The sequence below is a fragment of the Carcharhinus amblyrhynchos genome, chromosome 4 (genome assembly GCF_965287045.1).
Source record: "Carcharhinus amblyrhynchos chromosome 4, sCarAmb.v2.hapA, whole genome shotgun sequence".
NCBI lineage: Eukaryota > Metazoa > Chordata > Chondrichthyes > Carcharhiniformes > Carcharhinidae > Carcharhinus > Carcharhinus amblyrhynchos.
Window position 1 is genome coordinate 69,453,359 of NC_137327.1, and position 15,939 is coordinate 69,469,297.

Consider the following 15,939-nt stretch of genomic DNA (forward strand, 5'->3'; position numbering starts at 1 on the left):
TAACTATAGAGTTGGCATTGAGGGACCAGAACAAATTGTTGGTGATCTGAACACCTAGAAACTTGGAGCTATCGATCATTGCCACTTCACCTTTGTAGACAAGTATGTCCCCATAAGTATATAATATAATTGATACAATGTGGCAATGCTGTCCTATAAGGGTCTATGTTCAGAGCCTGTATACAGCGTAGCTATAATTTAGAGAACAATGCTGCTGGGGTCAGCCCATGGAATACTAGGATTTGGGCAGAAGACCACAGGAGGGAGTGATACCTGGATTCCAATGATTAAATTACAAGCTAGGATTATATTCTGGAAAGGTGAGAGGTAATTTGAAGGAATTGGAGAGGATGGATAGAAAAATGATTGAGGCTAAATATACTGGTAAAGTTTGAGAACTCCAGTAGTTAATTGTACAGAGATATTCAGGAACAATGATCAGATGAATTATCTCATTAAGCAGATTGGGAGATATATTCTAGGTTGTAGAGTGATTCTAATCTGTGATTGGTCAACAGAGAATTTACCGGTTATTGGAAGGGTTTTTGGTGCTGAGATGGCAGGAACGTTAATTAGTTATAGTCTCAAGGGACTGATATTGCCTCTGCAGAGCCAATGCTTGTCCCCAAGTGTTGCAAAAATAAACAGTCTGTATGAAAGTTAATTTGCACATATCTCTCACAGCAACTATGATAATGATCAGAACAGCAGGTCTATTTTAATTACATTGGTTGAGAGCTAATAGCTTGGGCACTTAATGTGGCTAGAACTTCTACATTCACCCAAGAATGCCTAACTGTTGTGCAGAACTCAGTTCTATACCAGAGTATCAAACTGGATTATGCACCCCAGGCTTTTTGAACCCATAACCTTCATCCTAGACATCTTGGAAATGATTCAGGAACTATATATAGCAAGGCAGTAATTTTACTTCCTGAACTTGAAGATAGGTATAATGTGCAGTCTGAAGGCTGAAAAAACTCAAGATACTTTAGTTTGACTATTCTCTTTCCCATCACTCCCCAAGGGAGGTAGTATTTAAAAAATAAACTTGAGCAGAGATGGTAAATTTAATTAAACAGATCAAGAATTTCTGTTAGGAATCAGCTATTTACAAGTTCATCACATGACAAATCTTGGTGAAAATAAATCAACTCTAGTCAAGCTTGATTATCTTAAATCATTCTAATTAATAAATAGCTACCCACAGATTGGGAGAGAACAGTTATACCCTGTGTAGCTGGAGCTGCTTCCAAGTCAGCTTAATCCACAGCTAGATATGTGTGGGTGCAGGAGAGTAGACACTGTGGGGTAGTCATCCTCCTTGTGTGCTGTGATGGTATTACAATAGATGGAGTCTGGTGCCTAAAGTGTCCACACACTGCACAGCAGCAAAGCAAAAGACAAGTATCATGGGGTGTATAGATGGCATGTAAGGCCCAAAACTACAAAGCATCAATTTGTGCAAATACCCCACCAAGGGCACAGTCTAGTTCTGGAGCCCATACCATGAGCAAGAGGAGGAGTATTTTCTCATTGAGAACACAAATGAGCTGAGACTGGGCTATGAGAAATAACTAGAAATACTCTGCCTTCGGGAAATGGTGAGCTGATGTGAGGCTATAATCATTCCAATTGGAATCAGATCCCAGAAGGATCATGAGATCCAAACTAGGACTCAGCTGAGGTAGAAATCATCATTCACAGGGCAGAAACCACGTGAAATGGGAGTAGAGTGTGCCAAATGTCTAAAGACAGCAATGATTGTCCAGAATTATTTGAGAAGAGACACATTGGAATTTCCGTGAACACATTAAGAAACACAGACTAAGGCACAAACACTCAGCTCCCAATCCTGAGCCAGTGCAATGTATATTGAATGGTTTACCTGCTACTCAGTTTCAGGGTATTATAGTTCAAACCCCCCACAAGGGGTATAATAGCAAAAGTTTAGTATTTTTCTGGGGTAGGTGCTGGGTGGCAGCGAACCCTATCCTATGTGACAGCAATGGGACATCCTGGCATGCAATAAGAGCCAGCAGATGTGATGGGAAGCTTACATGGCCTATTTAACAGTAGTTTCCATGATGTGGAGATGCCGGCTTTGGACTGGGGTAAACATAGCAAGAAGTCTCACAACATCAGGTTAAAGTCCAACAGGTGTATTTGGTAGCACAAGCCACTAGCTTTTGGAGTGCTGCTCCTTCTCAGGTAAGTGGGAGTTCTATCACAAACAGGGCATATAAAGACACAAACTCAATTTACAAAATAATGGTTGGAATGCGAGTCTTTACAAGTAATCAAGTCTTAAAGGTACAGACAATGTGAGTGGAGAACCTTTAAGAACTGACTATCTGTAAAGACTCGCATTCCAGCCATTATTTTGTAAATTGAGTTTGTGTCTTTATATGCCATGCTTGTAAACTGAAATCCCACTCACTTGATGAAGGAGCGGCACTCCGAAAGCTAGTGGCTTGTGCTACCAAATAAACTTGTTGGACTTTAACCTGGTGTTGTGAGACTTCGAACAATAGTATCACAAGGGAATCAGTAAGTGCCCCTCTTAGTTTAAAGATTAGGGGGAAAAAAAAGGGAGAAATTACTGAACTAGTAAATTAAATTTATCCACACAGATTCTTGGTAAGAATTTGAAATTCTCAAAGACCAGCAACACCTGACTGATTGGTTGAGACTCCACAGACTGATCTGAAAAGAGCAGCCACAAGTTTATAGCCTGGATCTACATGCCATGCTTCCTCTCTGTTTCCATCTTGAGTGATGAGTCTGTGTTGTGAGGAAAAACAGTGAACAGGACAGTCCCAGTGGGATTCACCCAGAAGTCCAGCACTGAGGTCAGGACATAGATTCCTCGGAATTGGAAAGCTGGGAGGATCTGTGTGATGAGGCACTCTCCCTGGCAAGCTTTTCCATCATCCAGGCCAAAAACGAAAACGGAAAACTTCTGCGGACCCCCAATCTCTGCTCGGTTGACAATGGCATAAGCGAATCCTCCATCTGCCAGGGGCCGTGACCATAGTTCAAAGTTTTGTACCTGGAGAGGCAAGGAGACAATTTAACATACTTGCGAACCCATGTACACACGTGCCCTAGCATTCATGCATATTTTAACAAGTGTGTAATGACACATTGGTTTATGGATGGAAAGGGATTGGTTTAGGTTAGAGGGTCATTGCTTTTTAATTGGTCGGCGCAACATCGTGGGCCGAAGGGCCTGTTCTGCGCTGTAATGTTCTATGTTCTACATGTGCAAAGGCCCCAATTCACCAAGTGGTGACTGAATTAATGTTGAAATTGTATAAAACATTTGTTAGGCCGCAGCTAGAATATTGTGTGCAATTCTGGAATCCACATTATAAGAGGGATATGATAGCATCGGAAAAGGTGCAGAGGTTTACCAGGATGTTGTGTGGGCTGGAGTGTTTTAGTTATGAAGACAGATTGGATAGACTGAGGATTTTTCCCCCTGTGAAGTAGAGGAGACTGAGGGGGGACATGATTGAGATGTATAAAATTATGAGGGGCATAGATAGACAGGAAGAAACTGACTTCTCCAGGAGAAAAATGATCAGAGGTCATAGATTTAAGGTAAGGAGCAGGAAGTTTAGAAGGGAGAGGAAAAGTTTTCATTTAGAGGGAATGTGGAGCTCACTGCCTGAAAGAGTGGTGGAAGCAGAGACCATTGTAATATTTAAGAAGTATTTAGATGAGCACTTGCAATGGCATACAATGTACCAAGTGCTGGAACATGGGATTAGCTTGGTTGACTGGCCAGTCTTTGACCAGTGCGAACACAATGAGCTGAAGGACCTTTTTCTGTTTTCTGTAGACCTCTACGATTGAAGATATTTTGGAAATGAACACATAGTGAGAATCATTTCAGCATTTGGTTCACCATCATTGAGACTAACTTTATCCCCAAAACAAAGCCTCCAAGAAATCCTAACTTGCTTGCTCTAGGACAGTCCTGTTTTACTACACCCTAGAAAGGGGACAGGGTATTAAGCAATAACTGATCACAGCTGATGCTGTACCTCAGGTTAATGCCCTCACACAAGTACATTTCCCAGAGAGGGGGAGATGGATGAATTCAGCCACATCCAGACCCATCACATGGCTTCACAGGGAGGCATTCAGATCTTCATCACCAGAGTCTGCTACCAAAGCTCACATGGGGCCCAACCAGAGGGAGTGGGCGTGTTACTCACTTTGCTGACTCGCTGGCCCTGAATACCCAGAGCGTCCTGGTTAATGGCAATGATGTATTTGTTCTGAAGCAAAGCCTTGGAGTCTGGGTCAATGTTCCGCAGATCATTCGACATCAGGAGCGGAGCTGCCATTATGGCCCAGAGTGCCATCTGGGTGATCTGCTGGTCCTTGCTCAACCCAAAGTTCCCGATTACCAACTGCAAAAACAAACATAAGGCGTTAACACCTCGAAACACAGAGAAAGTACTCATCTCCATCCGAACAGCTTGGGGATAGAAACAATCCAGGACTCACCATGATCCTGAAAAGTTGGGGAGAGAGGGCACAGTGAGTAAAGGATCCGCACTGTGACCTGATGAGAAGGATCTGGCTCCCACTCCGATCTGGGATAGGAATTTGAGGTCAAAATCTATTCAAGTTAGATTTTTAACCTTTTGACGCATAAACTTACCATATCAGGATCATTCCAGCCTCCAGGACCTGCTATTGGAGCAATCAGACTCTGGTGCCGGGCTGTCCAATCAATGATGCTTTTTACAGAGTCCCATGAGTCACTAATGTCACCATGGTTTCTCCAGTGGTTACAGTATTTCCTGATCTCTGTATAATTGGGCTGGGAAAACACAAAAGGTGTCAAAGAATCATCATCAACATCCCAAATTAAAGACAGTTCACCCTCGGATCTCATAATACAAACTGATCATTCCTTCCCCTGCTTAACGAATTCACCCAATGTGCTACTTACTCCACAGAGTTACACTGAGTGCAGTTGCTCAACTCATCCAGAATGGCAGCAGGACACATGATAATCTTCTTACCACTAAACAATTATTAGGAAACGTTGCAGACTAAGTCACCATCTGCACTGTCCTAAACACCAGCCTGTAACTTCCCACCAAACAGTAAGGAAGGGTCAATACTGAACTCAACATTTCAACGTAGGCAGCACAGTGATTAGCACGGCTGCCTCTCAGCACCAGGGACCCGTATTCGATTCTGGCCTTGGGTGACTGTGTGGAGTTTGCACGTTCTCCCAGTGCCGGTGTGGGTTTCCTCCATGCGCTCCAGCTTCCTCCCACAGTCTGAAAGATGTGCAAGTCAGGTGGATTAGTTTTACTAAATTGTCCCTTAGTGTCAAAAGATATGTAGGTTAGATGGACTAGCGATGGTAAATGCGTGGGGTTACAGCAAAAGAAAAAGAGGTGGGGGGGGGTGTGGTTTGCAGTTTGGGCCTAAGTAAAATGCTCTATTGGAGAGTCAGTACAGACTCAATGGGCTGAATAGCCTCCTTCTGCACTGTACAAATTCTATAGTTCTAAGAATGTGAAAGAGCTGGTTTATCAGAAAGAACACCAGATGCAAAAAAGTGTCCAATTTTTAACATGAGAGATTCAATGACTCATGGCCTTGAATTCAATACTCAAATTGCTCACTAAAGCAGCATTGCAAATATTATAGCTGTGCAGTTTGTATAATAATAAAAGGTTGGAGTTCAATTTTGAGGATCTTATGGTTACACCATGTAAAAGATAGGCCTGATGAACTGATCGGGCTCGACATTTTAAACAGCACATCTAGTGCAATAATCGAGCATTTTATTGTACTATCCTCTGTTTTGGGTGTCAGTAAAGTAGTTCAATAATGGCTGGCTACAGTTGAGCATCTGACAGTCTTACTCAAAGCAACATACTGCCCAGTATCCAGAACAATGAATGGAACAGTGAAAGAGATAATATATACAGTGGAGGATGAGAATATGGTGGGATTAGACTGCTGATTGGTCAGGCAATTGTGTTTGTAATGGGTCACTACCTGTTAACATTCTTGCTGTGGATTGGCCAACTGGATGGTAGTGTGTTTCTTAAGCAAGGGTAGCCAGATGCTGATGATGAAAAAGCCACTGTGTGGGGGAAGGACAGTGTGGTGATGGTTGACCTCCATAGCCTCTTGTAAGCCAGTGTGTGGTGTATAAACCAAGTCTAGAGTTGAACCATTGATCTGATAGTTACTAAGGTTGAGCATATTTTTAAAAAATTATTTCATGGGAGGTAGGTGTTGCTGGCTAGTCTACCAGTGTCTATCCCTAGTTGCCCTTGAGAAGGTGACAGTGAGCCAATTTCTTGAACCACTGCAGTTCATCCATGTTGGTATACCTACAGTGTTATTAGGAAGGAAGTTCCAGGGTTTTGACCTGGCAAGAGTGAAGGAACAGCTGATATTTTTCCAAGTCAGTATGACTTGTCAGTGACTTGGAGGGAAACTTCCAGGCGTTCCAATGTATCTGCTGCCCTTATCCTTCTAGATGCTAGAGGTCACAGGTTTGGAAGATGCTGTCTAAGGAGCCTTGGTGAGTTGCTGCAGTGCATCTTGTAGATGATACGCACTGTTGCTACTGTGTGTCAGCGGTGAAGAGAGTAAATATTTAAGGTGATAAGTGGCTAGACAATAGCTTGTCCCATTCACTGCATTTGAAGCAAGTTTGATGTTCCTCAAGTCTAAGGTGTGGGTTGTTGTCTGTTTTGCCAATGTAGACAATGATGCAATCGTGGTATTGAGAATATAACAACATGACCAATCAATAGCAAGATCCTGTCCATATTCTCACTAACTCTTTCGCCTGCTCCTCATTTCTCCAGATAATGGACAGGATGTGCTGCATAAAACAGAGGCCTAGCTGCTTTTCTAAGCTAACAACTGCCTCTTTTCAGAGCAACCTTTTACTTGGTGTAACTGTAAAATACTTTTATTCAATGTTAGCGCTCTCGCATTACAATTACGTAAACTTGGTCAAGCTCCCTCTAAGATTGTAAACCCTTCACTCCATCAGTGACACTGGCAGCAGCTTGTACCATCTACAAGATGCACTGCAACAATTTCAACTCTCCTTTGACAGTACCTTCCAGACCCATGACCTCTACCACCTGGAGGGACAAGGGCAGCAGACATATGGAAACACCACCACCTAGAAGTTCCCCTCTACACCATTCACCATCTGGGAGCTATAATCACTGTTCCTTCACTGTCACTAATTAAAGTTATGGAGCCCCCTCCCTAACGGCACTGAGAGTGTATCTACATCACATGGACTGTAACGGTTCAAGTTGGCAGCTCACAATCACCTTCTCAAGGGGCAATGAGCAATGGACAACAAATGCTGATGTAGCCAGTGGTGCCAATATTCCAGTAATAAATAAATATATTGTGGGCTCAAGCTTCCTATGCAACAGGCTTGAGGGGCTGAATCTCCTCTGGTCTGGATGTGTTCTGGGTGAGTCTTTATGGACTGATATGGTTTGAAACCTCACATACATTGATCGGTCTTGGTGCAGTGAAAGGAACAAGGAGACAAGCCTGGCAGCTGGGCAATACCTTCTTGAAAGGCCACAGGTAGAAAGGCCACTCGCAGGAGTACACAATATCACGCCCAGTTTGATTCAAGGCTAGAGACATGTTCATGTAACCTGAAAACCCAGAGGACAAGAAATTTCATTAGAATATAGCTGAATTTCCTCATCAAATCCACTTAATATTCATAGTCATTGACTCTTGTGGTTCTAGATATTTAAATCAAAGAGTTTCAAATATTCACAAGTGAATGAAGAAATTTCTTCCACAAGTAGATCAAGCAGATTGGCCATGCTAAATTGCCTTTAAGTGTCCCAAGATATGTAAATTAGGTGGACTAGCCATGGTGAATATGCAAGAGGTACATGGATAGGGCAGGGGAGAAGGCCTGAGTAAAACAATATCAGAGACTCAATGGGATGAATGGCCTACTTCTGCACTGTAGGGATTCTTTGATTCTCATCTCAGACCCAAGTGACCCATCCCATCCCGCTGAACCCACAATCTGGCATGTACCACTGTAGCAAGAAGAAATAGCCAGCATGGACTGGTATCAGATTAAATTGACAGAATGATGATATAAATGAAGAGGGTTCACGTTCTCCATATCCATGGACTTTAATAAACTTGTTAGCAAAATGGAAGACCCCGGATTTTAAAGGGTACTGGCAGCATGAATATAAAATTAGCAAAGATACAGAAAGTAGTGATGTCTATCACACTGGAGGCAATGGGACAGTGGGGTCCCACAGTTGGCAATATCAGAACCGCTGTTCTGTTTAAAATCTATATTAATGATCTGCACTTGGGTATACTTGGCCCAAACTTCAAATGTTGTAAACAGTGAGGATGGCAGTGAACTTCTGGAGGAGATACAGGTGAAATGGGTAGTCATACGGTCGATGAAGTTAAAAGCAGAGAAGTGTGAAGTGATATAGTTTGGAAGGAAGAATGAGGAGTGGCAATGTAAACTAATGTTAAATGGAATTAAAATATAGATCACCCGTGATATAACTGAGTGGCAGAATTGGTTCAAGGGGCTGAATGGCCCCTTCCTGTGAGAAATGGAATGTGCAGAATAGCATTCCAATGAGGACTTTAGAAGAGCTGCCACAAGCTTCTCTTTATTCAGTAGGGTTAAAGAGAAAACAGTTGCAGGAGGTCACAACAGCTCAACTGGAGCTCCCTGTCCAACAACTCTAAACTGTGTGACAGTGGAACAGGGAGTTAAGAAGGTACATCATCATCTTTTCAATAGCATTAGGCATACGGAATAAATGCCAACCTTGCCAGTGATGCTCACATGCTGTGAATAAATTTTAAAAAAATAAGAATGTACATCGGTCTCCAGAAACAGAACAAAGGCACATTATACCCTAGTGGAAGCACAAAACATGAAGCAGGTGAACACATTCACTGGGAATGGAGGCAGGGCTGAGGCTGGAACCACCCAAAGGTATCAACTCATTATAGTAATGAAGCTTAACCAGTCCTACTATCCTGGATAATCAAGTAAACCAAAACCGACTTGATGCACAAAGCGAGCAATTTGCTTACATCTACTGCAGCAAGTAGCAGAACTTGGAGGTGGCCAGTATCAGTAGCACTTTTTTAAAAACATTTATTCTGTAGTTCCTTTTGTAATGAGAGAGTGACATTGGTTAACAGGAGTTGATTGAGGAACTGTGGATTCCAGCACTAAAAACGTTTGGGCTTCATCACCACCTGGACTCACCCTCAATCAGTAACTCCAAATTGATGAAATTGCATCCATCAAACTTCAGGAGGTCCACTCCCCAGTCAGCAAAGGTTTCTGCATCCAATTCATAGTAGCCATAACTGCCCGGATATCCGGCACAGGTATGGGTGCCCACATCCTGATAAATGCCCAGTTTCAGACCTTTAGAATGGATCTGTGTCAGGAGACAGAGAAAGGGAGAGAGAGAGAGAGAGATCGGCAAAATCAGCATGATCAATAAAAGCCATGGAGAATTAGAGGATTTATTGCACAGAAAGACCTTTCCGCCCAACAATTCAATATCAGGGCTTATGCCCACACACAGTCCATACTCACATAGTCTGCCAGCCGCTTTATTCCGCTAGGGAACCGCTTGGGGTCAGCCTGTAGGCGGTGGTTGGCATCCCGCGTGCCAGCAAGCCAACAATCATCAATACAAACATAATTATAGCCAACTTCCTTCCAGCCCTCTGCTGCCATGATATCAGCCATCTGCATGTAGAGCTGCTCACTACACAGAATAAAAGAGGAACAGTGGTTTTCTTCACCAGATAAAATACCAAAGACTCGCTCAAACCTTTCAGAATCTATGATGTGGAGTTGCTGGTGTTGGTCTGGGGTAAGCAGAGTTAAGTAGTCTCAACACCAGGTTAAAGTCCAACAGGTTTATTTGGCAGCTCAAGTTTTTGGAGCACTGCTCCTTCATCAGGTCAATGAGGATTTGTTTCACAAACAGGGCATATATAGACAAACTCAATTAGAAGATAATGGTTGGAATGTGAGTTTTAGCGTTAATCAAGTCTTTACAGGTGCAGAAAATGCGAGTGGAAAGAGTGTTAAGCACAGGTTAAAAGTAGTCTGAATTGTCTCAAGCCAGGACAGTGAGATTTTGCAAGCCTAGGCAAGTTGTGGGGGTTACAAGTAGTGTGACATGAACCCAAAATCCCAGGTGAGGCTGTCCTCACGGGTCCTCATAGTGGGCGGCACAGTAGCACACTGGTTAGCACTGCTGCTTCACAGCTCCAGGGATCTGGGTTCAATTCCTGGCTTGGGTCACTGTCTGTGTGGGGTTTGCACATTCTCCTCGTGTCTGCGTATGTTTCCTCTGGGTGATCCGGTTTCCTCCCACAGTCCAAAGATGTGCGGGTTAGGTTGATAGGGCAATTTTAGCATGGCCCTAGCATCCTGAGATGCATAGGTTAGAGGGATGCGTGGATAAATATAAGAACATAAGAACATAAGAAATAGGAGCAGGAGTAGGCCATCTAGCCCTTCGAGCCTGCCCCGCCATTCAATAAGATCATGGCTGATCTGTTGTAGCTCAGTTCCACTTTCCCGCCCTCTCCCCATAACCCTTAATCCCCTCTCTTATCAAGAACCCATCAACCCGCTTCTTAAAAATATTTAGCGAGGCAGCCTCCACCACTTCAACGGGCAGAGAATTCCAGAGATTCACCACCCTTTGAGTGAAGAAGTTCCTCCTCAACTCCGTTCTAAACCGCCTCCCCTTTATCTTGAGGCTGTGCCCCCTAGTCCTACTGTCTTTTTTGAGCGGGAAGAGTCTCTCCACCTCTATCCTATCCATCCCATTCATCATCTTATACGTCTCAATGAGATCTCCCCTCATTCTTCTAAACTCTAACGAGTACAAGCCTAGTTTATTCATATGTAAGGATATGGGGGTAGGGTCTGGGTGGGATTGTTGTCGGTGCAGACTCAATGGGCTGAATGGCCTCTTTCGATACCATAGGGATTCTGTTCTACATTGAGAAGTTTTTTACTTGTTAAAGGGTGCAGAACTTGGCTACCAGTTTCTGCTCGACGATTCTGCATTGTCGTGTGTCTTGAAGGCCGCCTTGGAGAACACCTAACCAAAGATCAGAGACTGAATGCCCTTGACTGCTAAAGTGTTTCCTGATAGGAAGGGAACACTCCTGCCTGGTGATTGTCAAGTGGTGTCCATTCATCTGTTGTCGGAGCATCTGCACGGTCTCACCAATGTACCAGTCCTTGGGACATTCTTTCCTGCAGCGCGTCAGGTAGACAATGTTGGCCGAGTCACAAGAGTACGTACCCGATGGATACTGTTTTCACGTGAGATGACGGCATCAGTGTTGATGATCTGGCATGTCTTGCAGAGGTTGCTGTGGCAGGGTTGTGTGGTGTCATCGTCACTGTTCTCCTGAAGGCTGGATAGTTTGCTGCGTACAATGGTCTGTTTGAAGTTGCGCGGTTGTTTGAAGGCAAGAAGTGGGGGTGTGGGATGCCTTGGCGAGATGTTTTGTTTTCCTCAATGACATGTTGAAGGCTCTGGAGAAGTTGTCATAGCTTTTCTGCTCCAGGGAAGTACTAGGCAATGAAGGGTACTCTGTCCGCCATGTCTCGTGTTTGGCTTCTGAGGAGGTCGGTGTGGTTTTTTGCTGTGGCGCATCAGAGCTGTTGATCGATGAGTCGAGCGCCATATCCTGTTCTTACGAGGCATCTTTCAGCTTCTGTAGGTGTCTCTTGCGATTTTCCTCATCTGAACAGATCCTTTGTATAACGAGGGCTTACCCTTAGGGGATGGCTTCTGTAATGTGTTTAGGGTGGAAGCTGGAGAAGTAGAACATCACGAGGTTACCTGTGGGCTTGCAGAATAGTGAAGTGCTAAGGTGACTGTCCTTGGTGGAGGTTCACGTGTCCAAGTTTGCGGCTGATTTTGGAGATTAGCCATGGTGAAATGCAACTTGATGTCATCACATAGTTGTTTCAGTGATTGTTGCCATGAGTCCAAAGGAGGAAAATATCGATGTATCTAGTGTATAGTGGTTGGTTGAAGGTCCTGTGCGAACCTGTACATAAAGATGTTGGCATATTGAGATGCGAATTTGGTCCCGATGACTGTTGTGTGTGTCTGGATGAAGAACTGGTTGTTGAGGGTGAAGACATTGTGGTCCAAGGTGAAGCGATTGAGTTGTAGAATTGCCTTTGGACATCGGCAGTTGTTGGTGTTGAGTACTGAGGCAGTTGCAGCACTGCTGTCATCGTAGGGGATGCTGGTGTAGAGTGTTGAGACATCCAATGTGACAAGGAGCGTTCCTAGTTCAACTGCTCCACGTGTGCTGAGTTTCTGTAAGAGGTCTGTAGCGTCGCGACAGAAGCTGAAGGTTTTTTGTATGACGGGTTTCAGGATGCCCTCGACGTAGTCGGAGAGGTTCTCACACAGGATCCCATTGTCTTTTACGATGGGACGGCCGGGTGTGTTGGCTTGTGTATTTTCAGGAGCAGTAGGGATCTCTAACGCGAGATGTATGTCGGGTGAGAGCACGGAGGATGATTTGAAGGTCTGGATCAAAGGTCTTGATCAGTCTATTGAGTTGACGGGTGTGTTCTTTGGTCGGATCTATAATGTTCCTCATTATTCAGTTGTAGGTACACTTCTTTCCAGTAATCCGTTCTGTTACTGACAACTAAACAACGAGGAACTCTACAGACAGTTACCCACAGATCCAACGAAAAAACACACCTGTCAACTTAAACTGATCAAGGCCTTTGATCTGGACCTTCAGAGCACCCTCTGTGCTCTCATCTCGTATACACCCCTTGTTGGAGATCTCTACTGCCTCCCAAAGATACACCCCTTGTTGGAGATCTCTACTGCTGATCCATCTCTGTTCATGCATCTTTCCTGGTTCCATTCTCACATCCTTGAAATTTGCTTATTTGTTCTGGGCAGCATGATGGCACAGTGCTCTGTACAGAATGTACACAGTGCTCTGCACAGCATGATGGCACAGTATCCTCTCAGTACCAGGGACATGGGTTCAATTCTGGCATTGGGTGGCTGTTTGTGTGGAGTTTGCACATTCACCCCACGTCTGCATGGGTTTCATCCCATAGTCCAAAGATGTGCAGGTTAGGTGTATTAGCTATGCTGAATTGCCCTTTAGTGTCAGGAGGATTAGCACAGTAAATACATGAAGTTATGGAAATAGGGCCTGGGTGGGATTGTTGTTGGTGCAGGTTTGATGGGCCGAACGGCCTCCTTCTGCATTGTAGGGATTCTATGATTACTTTGGCCTTCCTTGTTATTGCGCATTTCAATCATTCCTTTTAAACCTCTTTATGATCACTTGTTCTTAGATTCTTTCCCTACCCCACCCACCCACCCAAACCAAGCTTAATGCTATAAATTGTTCCAGTACCTTTTTTTTGGAGTTTCCGATACCTTTTTCAAATGGGTAAAGAGGAAGTACTGGAGAAGACACATTCTTTCCTTTAACCGTTGCCAGCCCAGTTTAGTTCACTTAGTTGATTATTGCTGAATAGTTTTTACTCAGACATACAATAGATTTGTCTAATTCCTCCTCCTCTTCCAATCTGAAGCATCTCCCTACTAAAATGCAACTGGTCTCTTTTTGTCTGTTCTCAATCCAAATGGATTCTGTATCCAACTTATGTTATATCACTTTTCTATTGTCACTATGTAATTAAAGATTACTTAACATCTACTTAGTACTGCTACCCCTACCAACACAGCCCCTCACCCCACCCCACCACCATTTTTTAACACATTATTTCCACCCCCCCGCCCCCCGCCGTACTTAAATCACCAGTCCTGTGTTTTTTGTAGCTAGGTTTCAGTTATTTCCATTACATCTGGCTCCCCACACAAAACTGTTTCAGCTCCACCATTTTGTTTCAAATCCTACGTCTCCTAAGCTATTTCTGCTCTCTATTTTTGCCCCCTCACCTGTTCTAGGTGCCCTTTGCTCTCTATTTCTGCCCACTCACCTGTTTTAGGTGATCTCTGCTCTCTACTCCCGTCCCCTTACCTGATCTAGGAAGCTTCTGCTCTCTATTTCTGCCCTCTCACCTGTTGTAAGTGACCTCTGCTCTCTATTGCTGCCAACCTCGTTTGTTCTAGGTGACCTCTGCTCTCTATCTCTGGCCCCTCACCTGTTCTAGGGGACCTCTACTCTCTATTTCCCTGTTCTAGGTGACTTATGCCCTCTACTTCTGCCCCCTCACCTGTTGTTGGCGACCTCCTCTCTATTTCAGCCCTCTTACCTGATACAGTTGTGTGGATCCTCCTGGCAGTTGACGTTACACAGGAACCTCTCCCAGTGAAGCCAGCCCATGATGGGGGTCCTGGCCAGTCCATTGTCCAGGCCCCAACCCCCCCGGGCCAGCCCCAGAAGGCTGACGAGTAACGCTGTCAGAGAGCGGCTCAGTCGCGGCTCCATCTTCCGTGTTACCGAGCCTGGAGCCGGCTGACGACTGAGCAGCCAACCGGTGCCCGCCCTCCCTGCACCTCAGCCAGTCAGCACACACAGGGCGGGGCTGGCAACAGGGCTGGCTGTACAAGAACTCCAGTGACTTCCCGGACATGAGAGGGGCAGGGGCAGGGGCAGGGGCTAATTAGAGAGGGGTAATTAAGGAGAAGGTGATTGGAGAGGGGGGTAAATAAGCAGAGGGCAATTGGAGAGCTAATTAGAGAGAGGGTAATTAAGGAGAGGGTAATTGGAGAGCTAATTAGAGAAAGGGTAATTAAGGAGAGGGTAATTGGAGACCTAATGAGAGGGTAATTGGAGAGCTAATTAGAGAGGGGTAATTAAGGAGAGGGTAATTAAGTAGAGGGTAATGGAGAACTAATTAGAGAGGGGGTAATTAAGGAGAGGGTAATTGGAGAGCTAATTAGAGAGGGGTAATTAAGGAGAGGGTAATTAAGTAGAGGGTAATGGAGAACTAATTAGAGAGGGGGTAATTAAGGAGAGGGTAATTGGAGAGCTAATTAGAGAGGGGGTAATTAAGGAGAGGGTAATTGGAGAGCTAATGTGAGGGTAATTAAGGAGGGGGTAATTGGAGAGCTAATGAGAGAGGGGGTAATTAAGGAGAGGGTAATGGAGAGCTAATGAGAGAGGGGGTAATTAAGGAGAGGGTAATTGGAGACCTAATGAGAGGGTAATTGGAGAGCTAATGTGAGGGTAATTAAGGAGGGGGTAATTGGAGAGCTAATGAGAGAGGGGGTAATTAAGGAGAGGGTAATGGAGAGCTAATGAGAGAGGGGGTAATTAAGGAGAGGGTAATTGGAGACCTAATGAGAGGGTAATTGGAGAGCTAATTAGAGAGGGGTAATTAAGGAGAGGGTAATTAAGTAGAGGGTAATGGAGAACTAATTAGAGAGGGGGTAATTAAGGAGAGGGTAATTGGAAAGCTAATTAGAGAGGGGCTAATTAGGGAAAGCGTAATTGGAGAGCTAATTTAGAGAGAGGGTAATGAGAGAGGGATAATTAGAGAGGGGTAATTAGAGGAGGTGAGGGTAATGAGGGAGAGAGGAGGTAATTGGAGAGCTAATTAGAGAGGGTAATGAGAGAGAGGTAATTAGAGGGCAATTGGATTGGCGGTTGGTGACTAGTGGGGTGCCCCAGGGGTCGGTGCTGGGGCCTCAGCTATTTACCATTTATATAGATGATCTGGAGGAGGGAACCGAGTGCAGGGTGTCGAAATTTGCTGATGACACCAAGATTGGGGGAAAGGCAAATTGTGCGGAGGGTGTGGAGAGTCTGCAGAAGGATCTAGATAGGCTGGGCGAATGGGCCAGGAAATGGCAAATGGAATTTAATGTTGGCAAGTGTGAGGTGGTCCAC

The 15,939-nt window shown here is 44.5% G+C and overlaps 1 protein-coding gene across 1 annotated transcript; it reads right to left on the bottom strand.

Annotated features, from left to right (window-relative positions):
• Window positions 1-2,455: 2,455 nt before the first annotated feature.
• On the bottom strand, window positions 2,456-14,557 carry gla (galactosidase, alpha). The gene is made up of 7 exons (XM_080188161.1): window positions 14,360-14,557; window positions 9,647-9,821; window positions 9,308-9,485; window positions 7,597-7,688; window positions 4,679-4,840; window positions 4,227-4,424; window positions 2,456-3,052 (listed from the first exon to the last, which is right to left on the bottom strand). Exons 1-7 carry the CDS (start codon window positions 14,533-14,535, stop codon window positions 2,741-2,743), a joined length of 1,293 nt encoding a protein of 430 aa, XP_080044287.1. The 5' UTR covers window positions 14,536-14,557; the 3' UTR covers window positions 2,456-2,740.
• Window positions 14,558-15,939: the final 1,382 nt, after the last annotated feature.

Coding starts and splice junctions, on each gene's coding strand:
- gla (XM_080188161.1), bottom strand. CDS start 14,535: ATGGAGCCGCGACTGAGCCGCTCTCTGACAGCGTTACTCGTCAGCCTT. Junction 7,689..9,307: donor TTTGGAGTTACTGATTGAGG/GTGAGTCCAGGT, acceptor CTGGGTTTTCAG/GTTACATGAACATGTCTCTA. Junction 4,841..7,596: donor ACCTGTGGCCTTTCAAGAAG/GTATTGCCCAGC, acceptor GTGTTTTCCCAG/CCCAATTATACAGAGATCAG.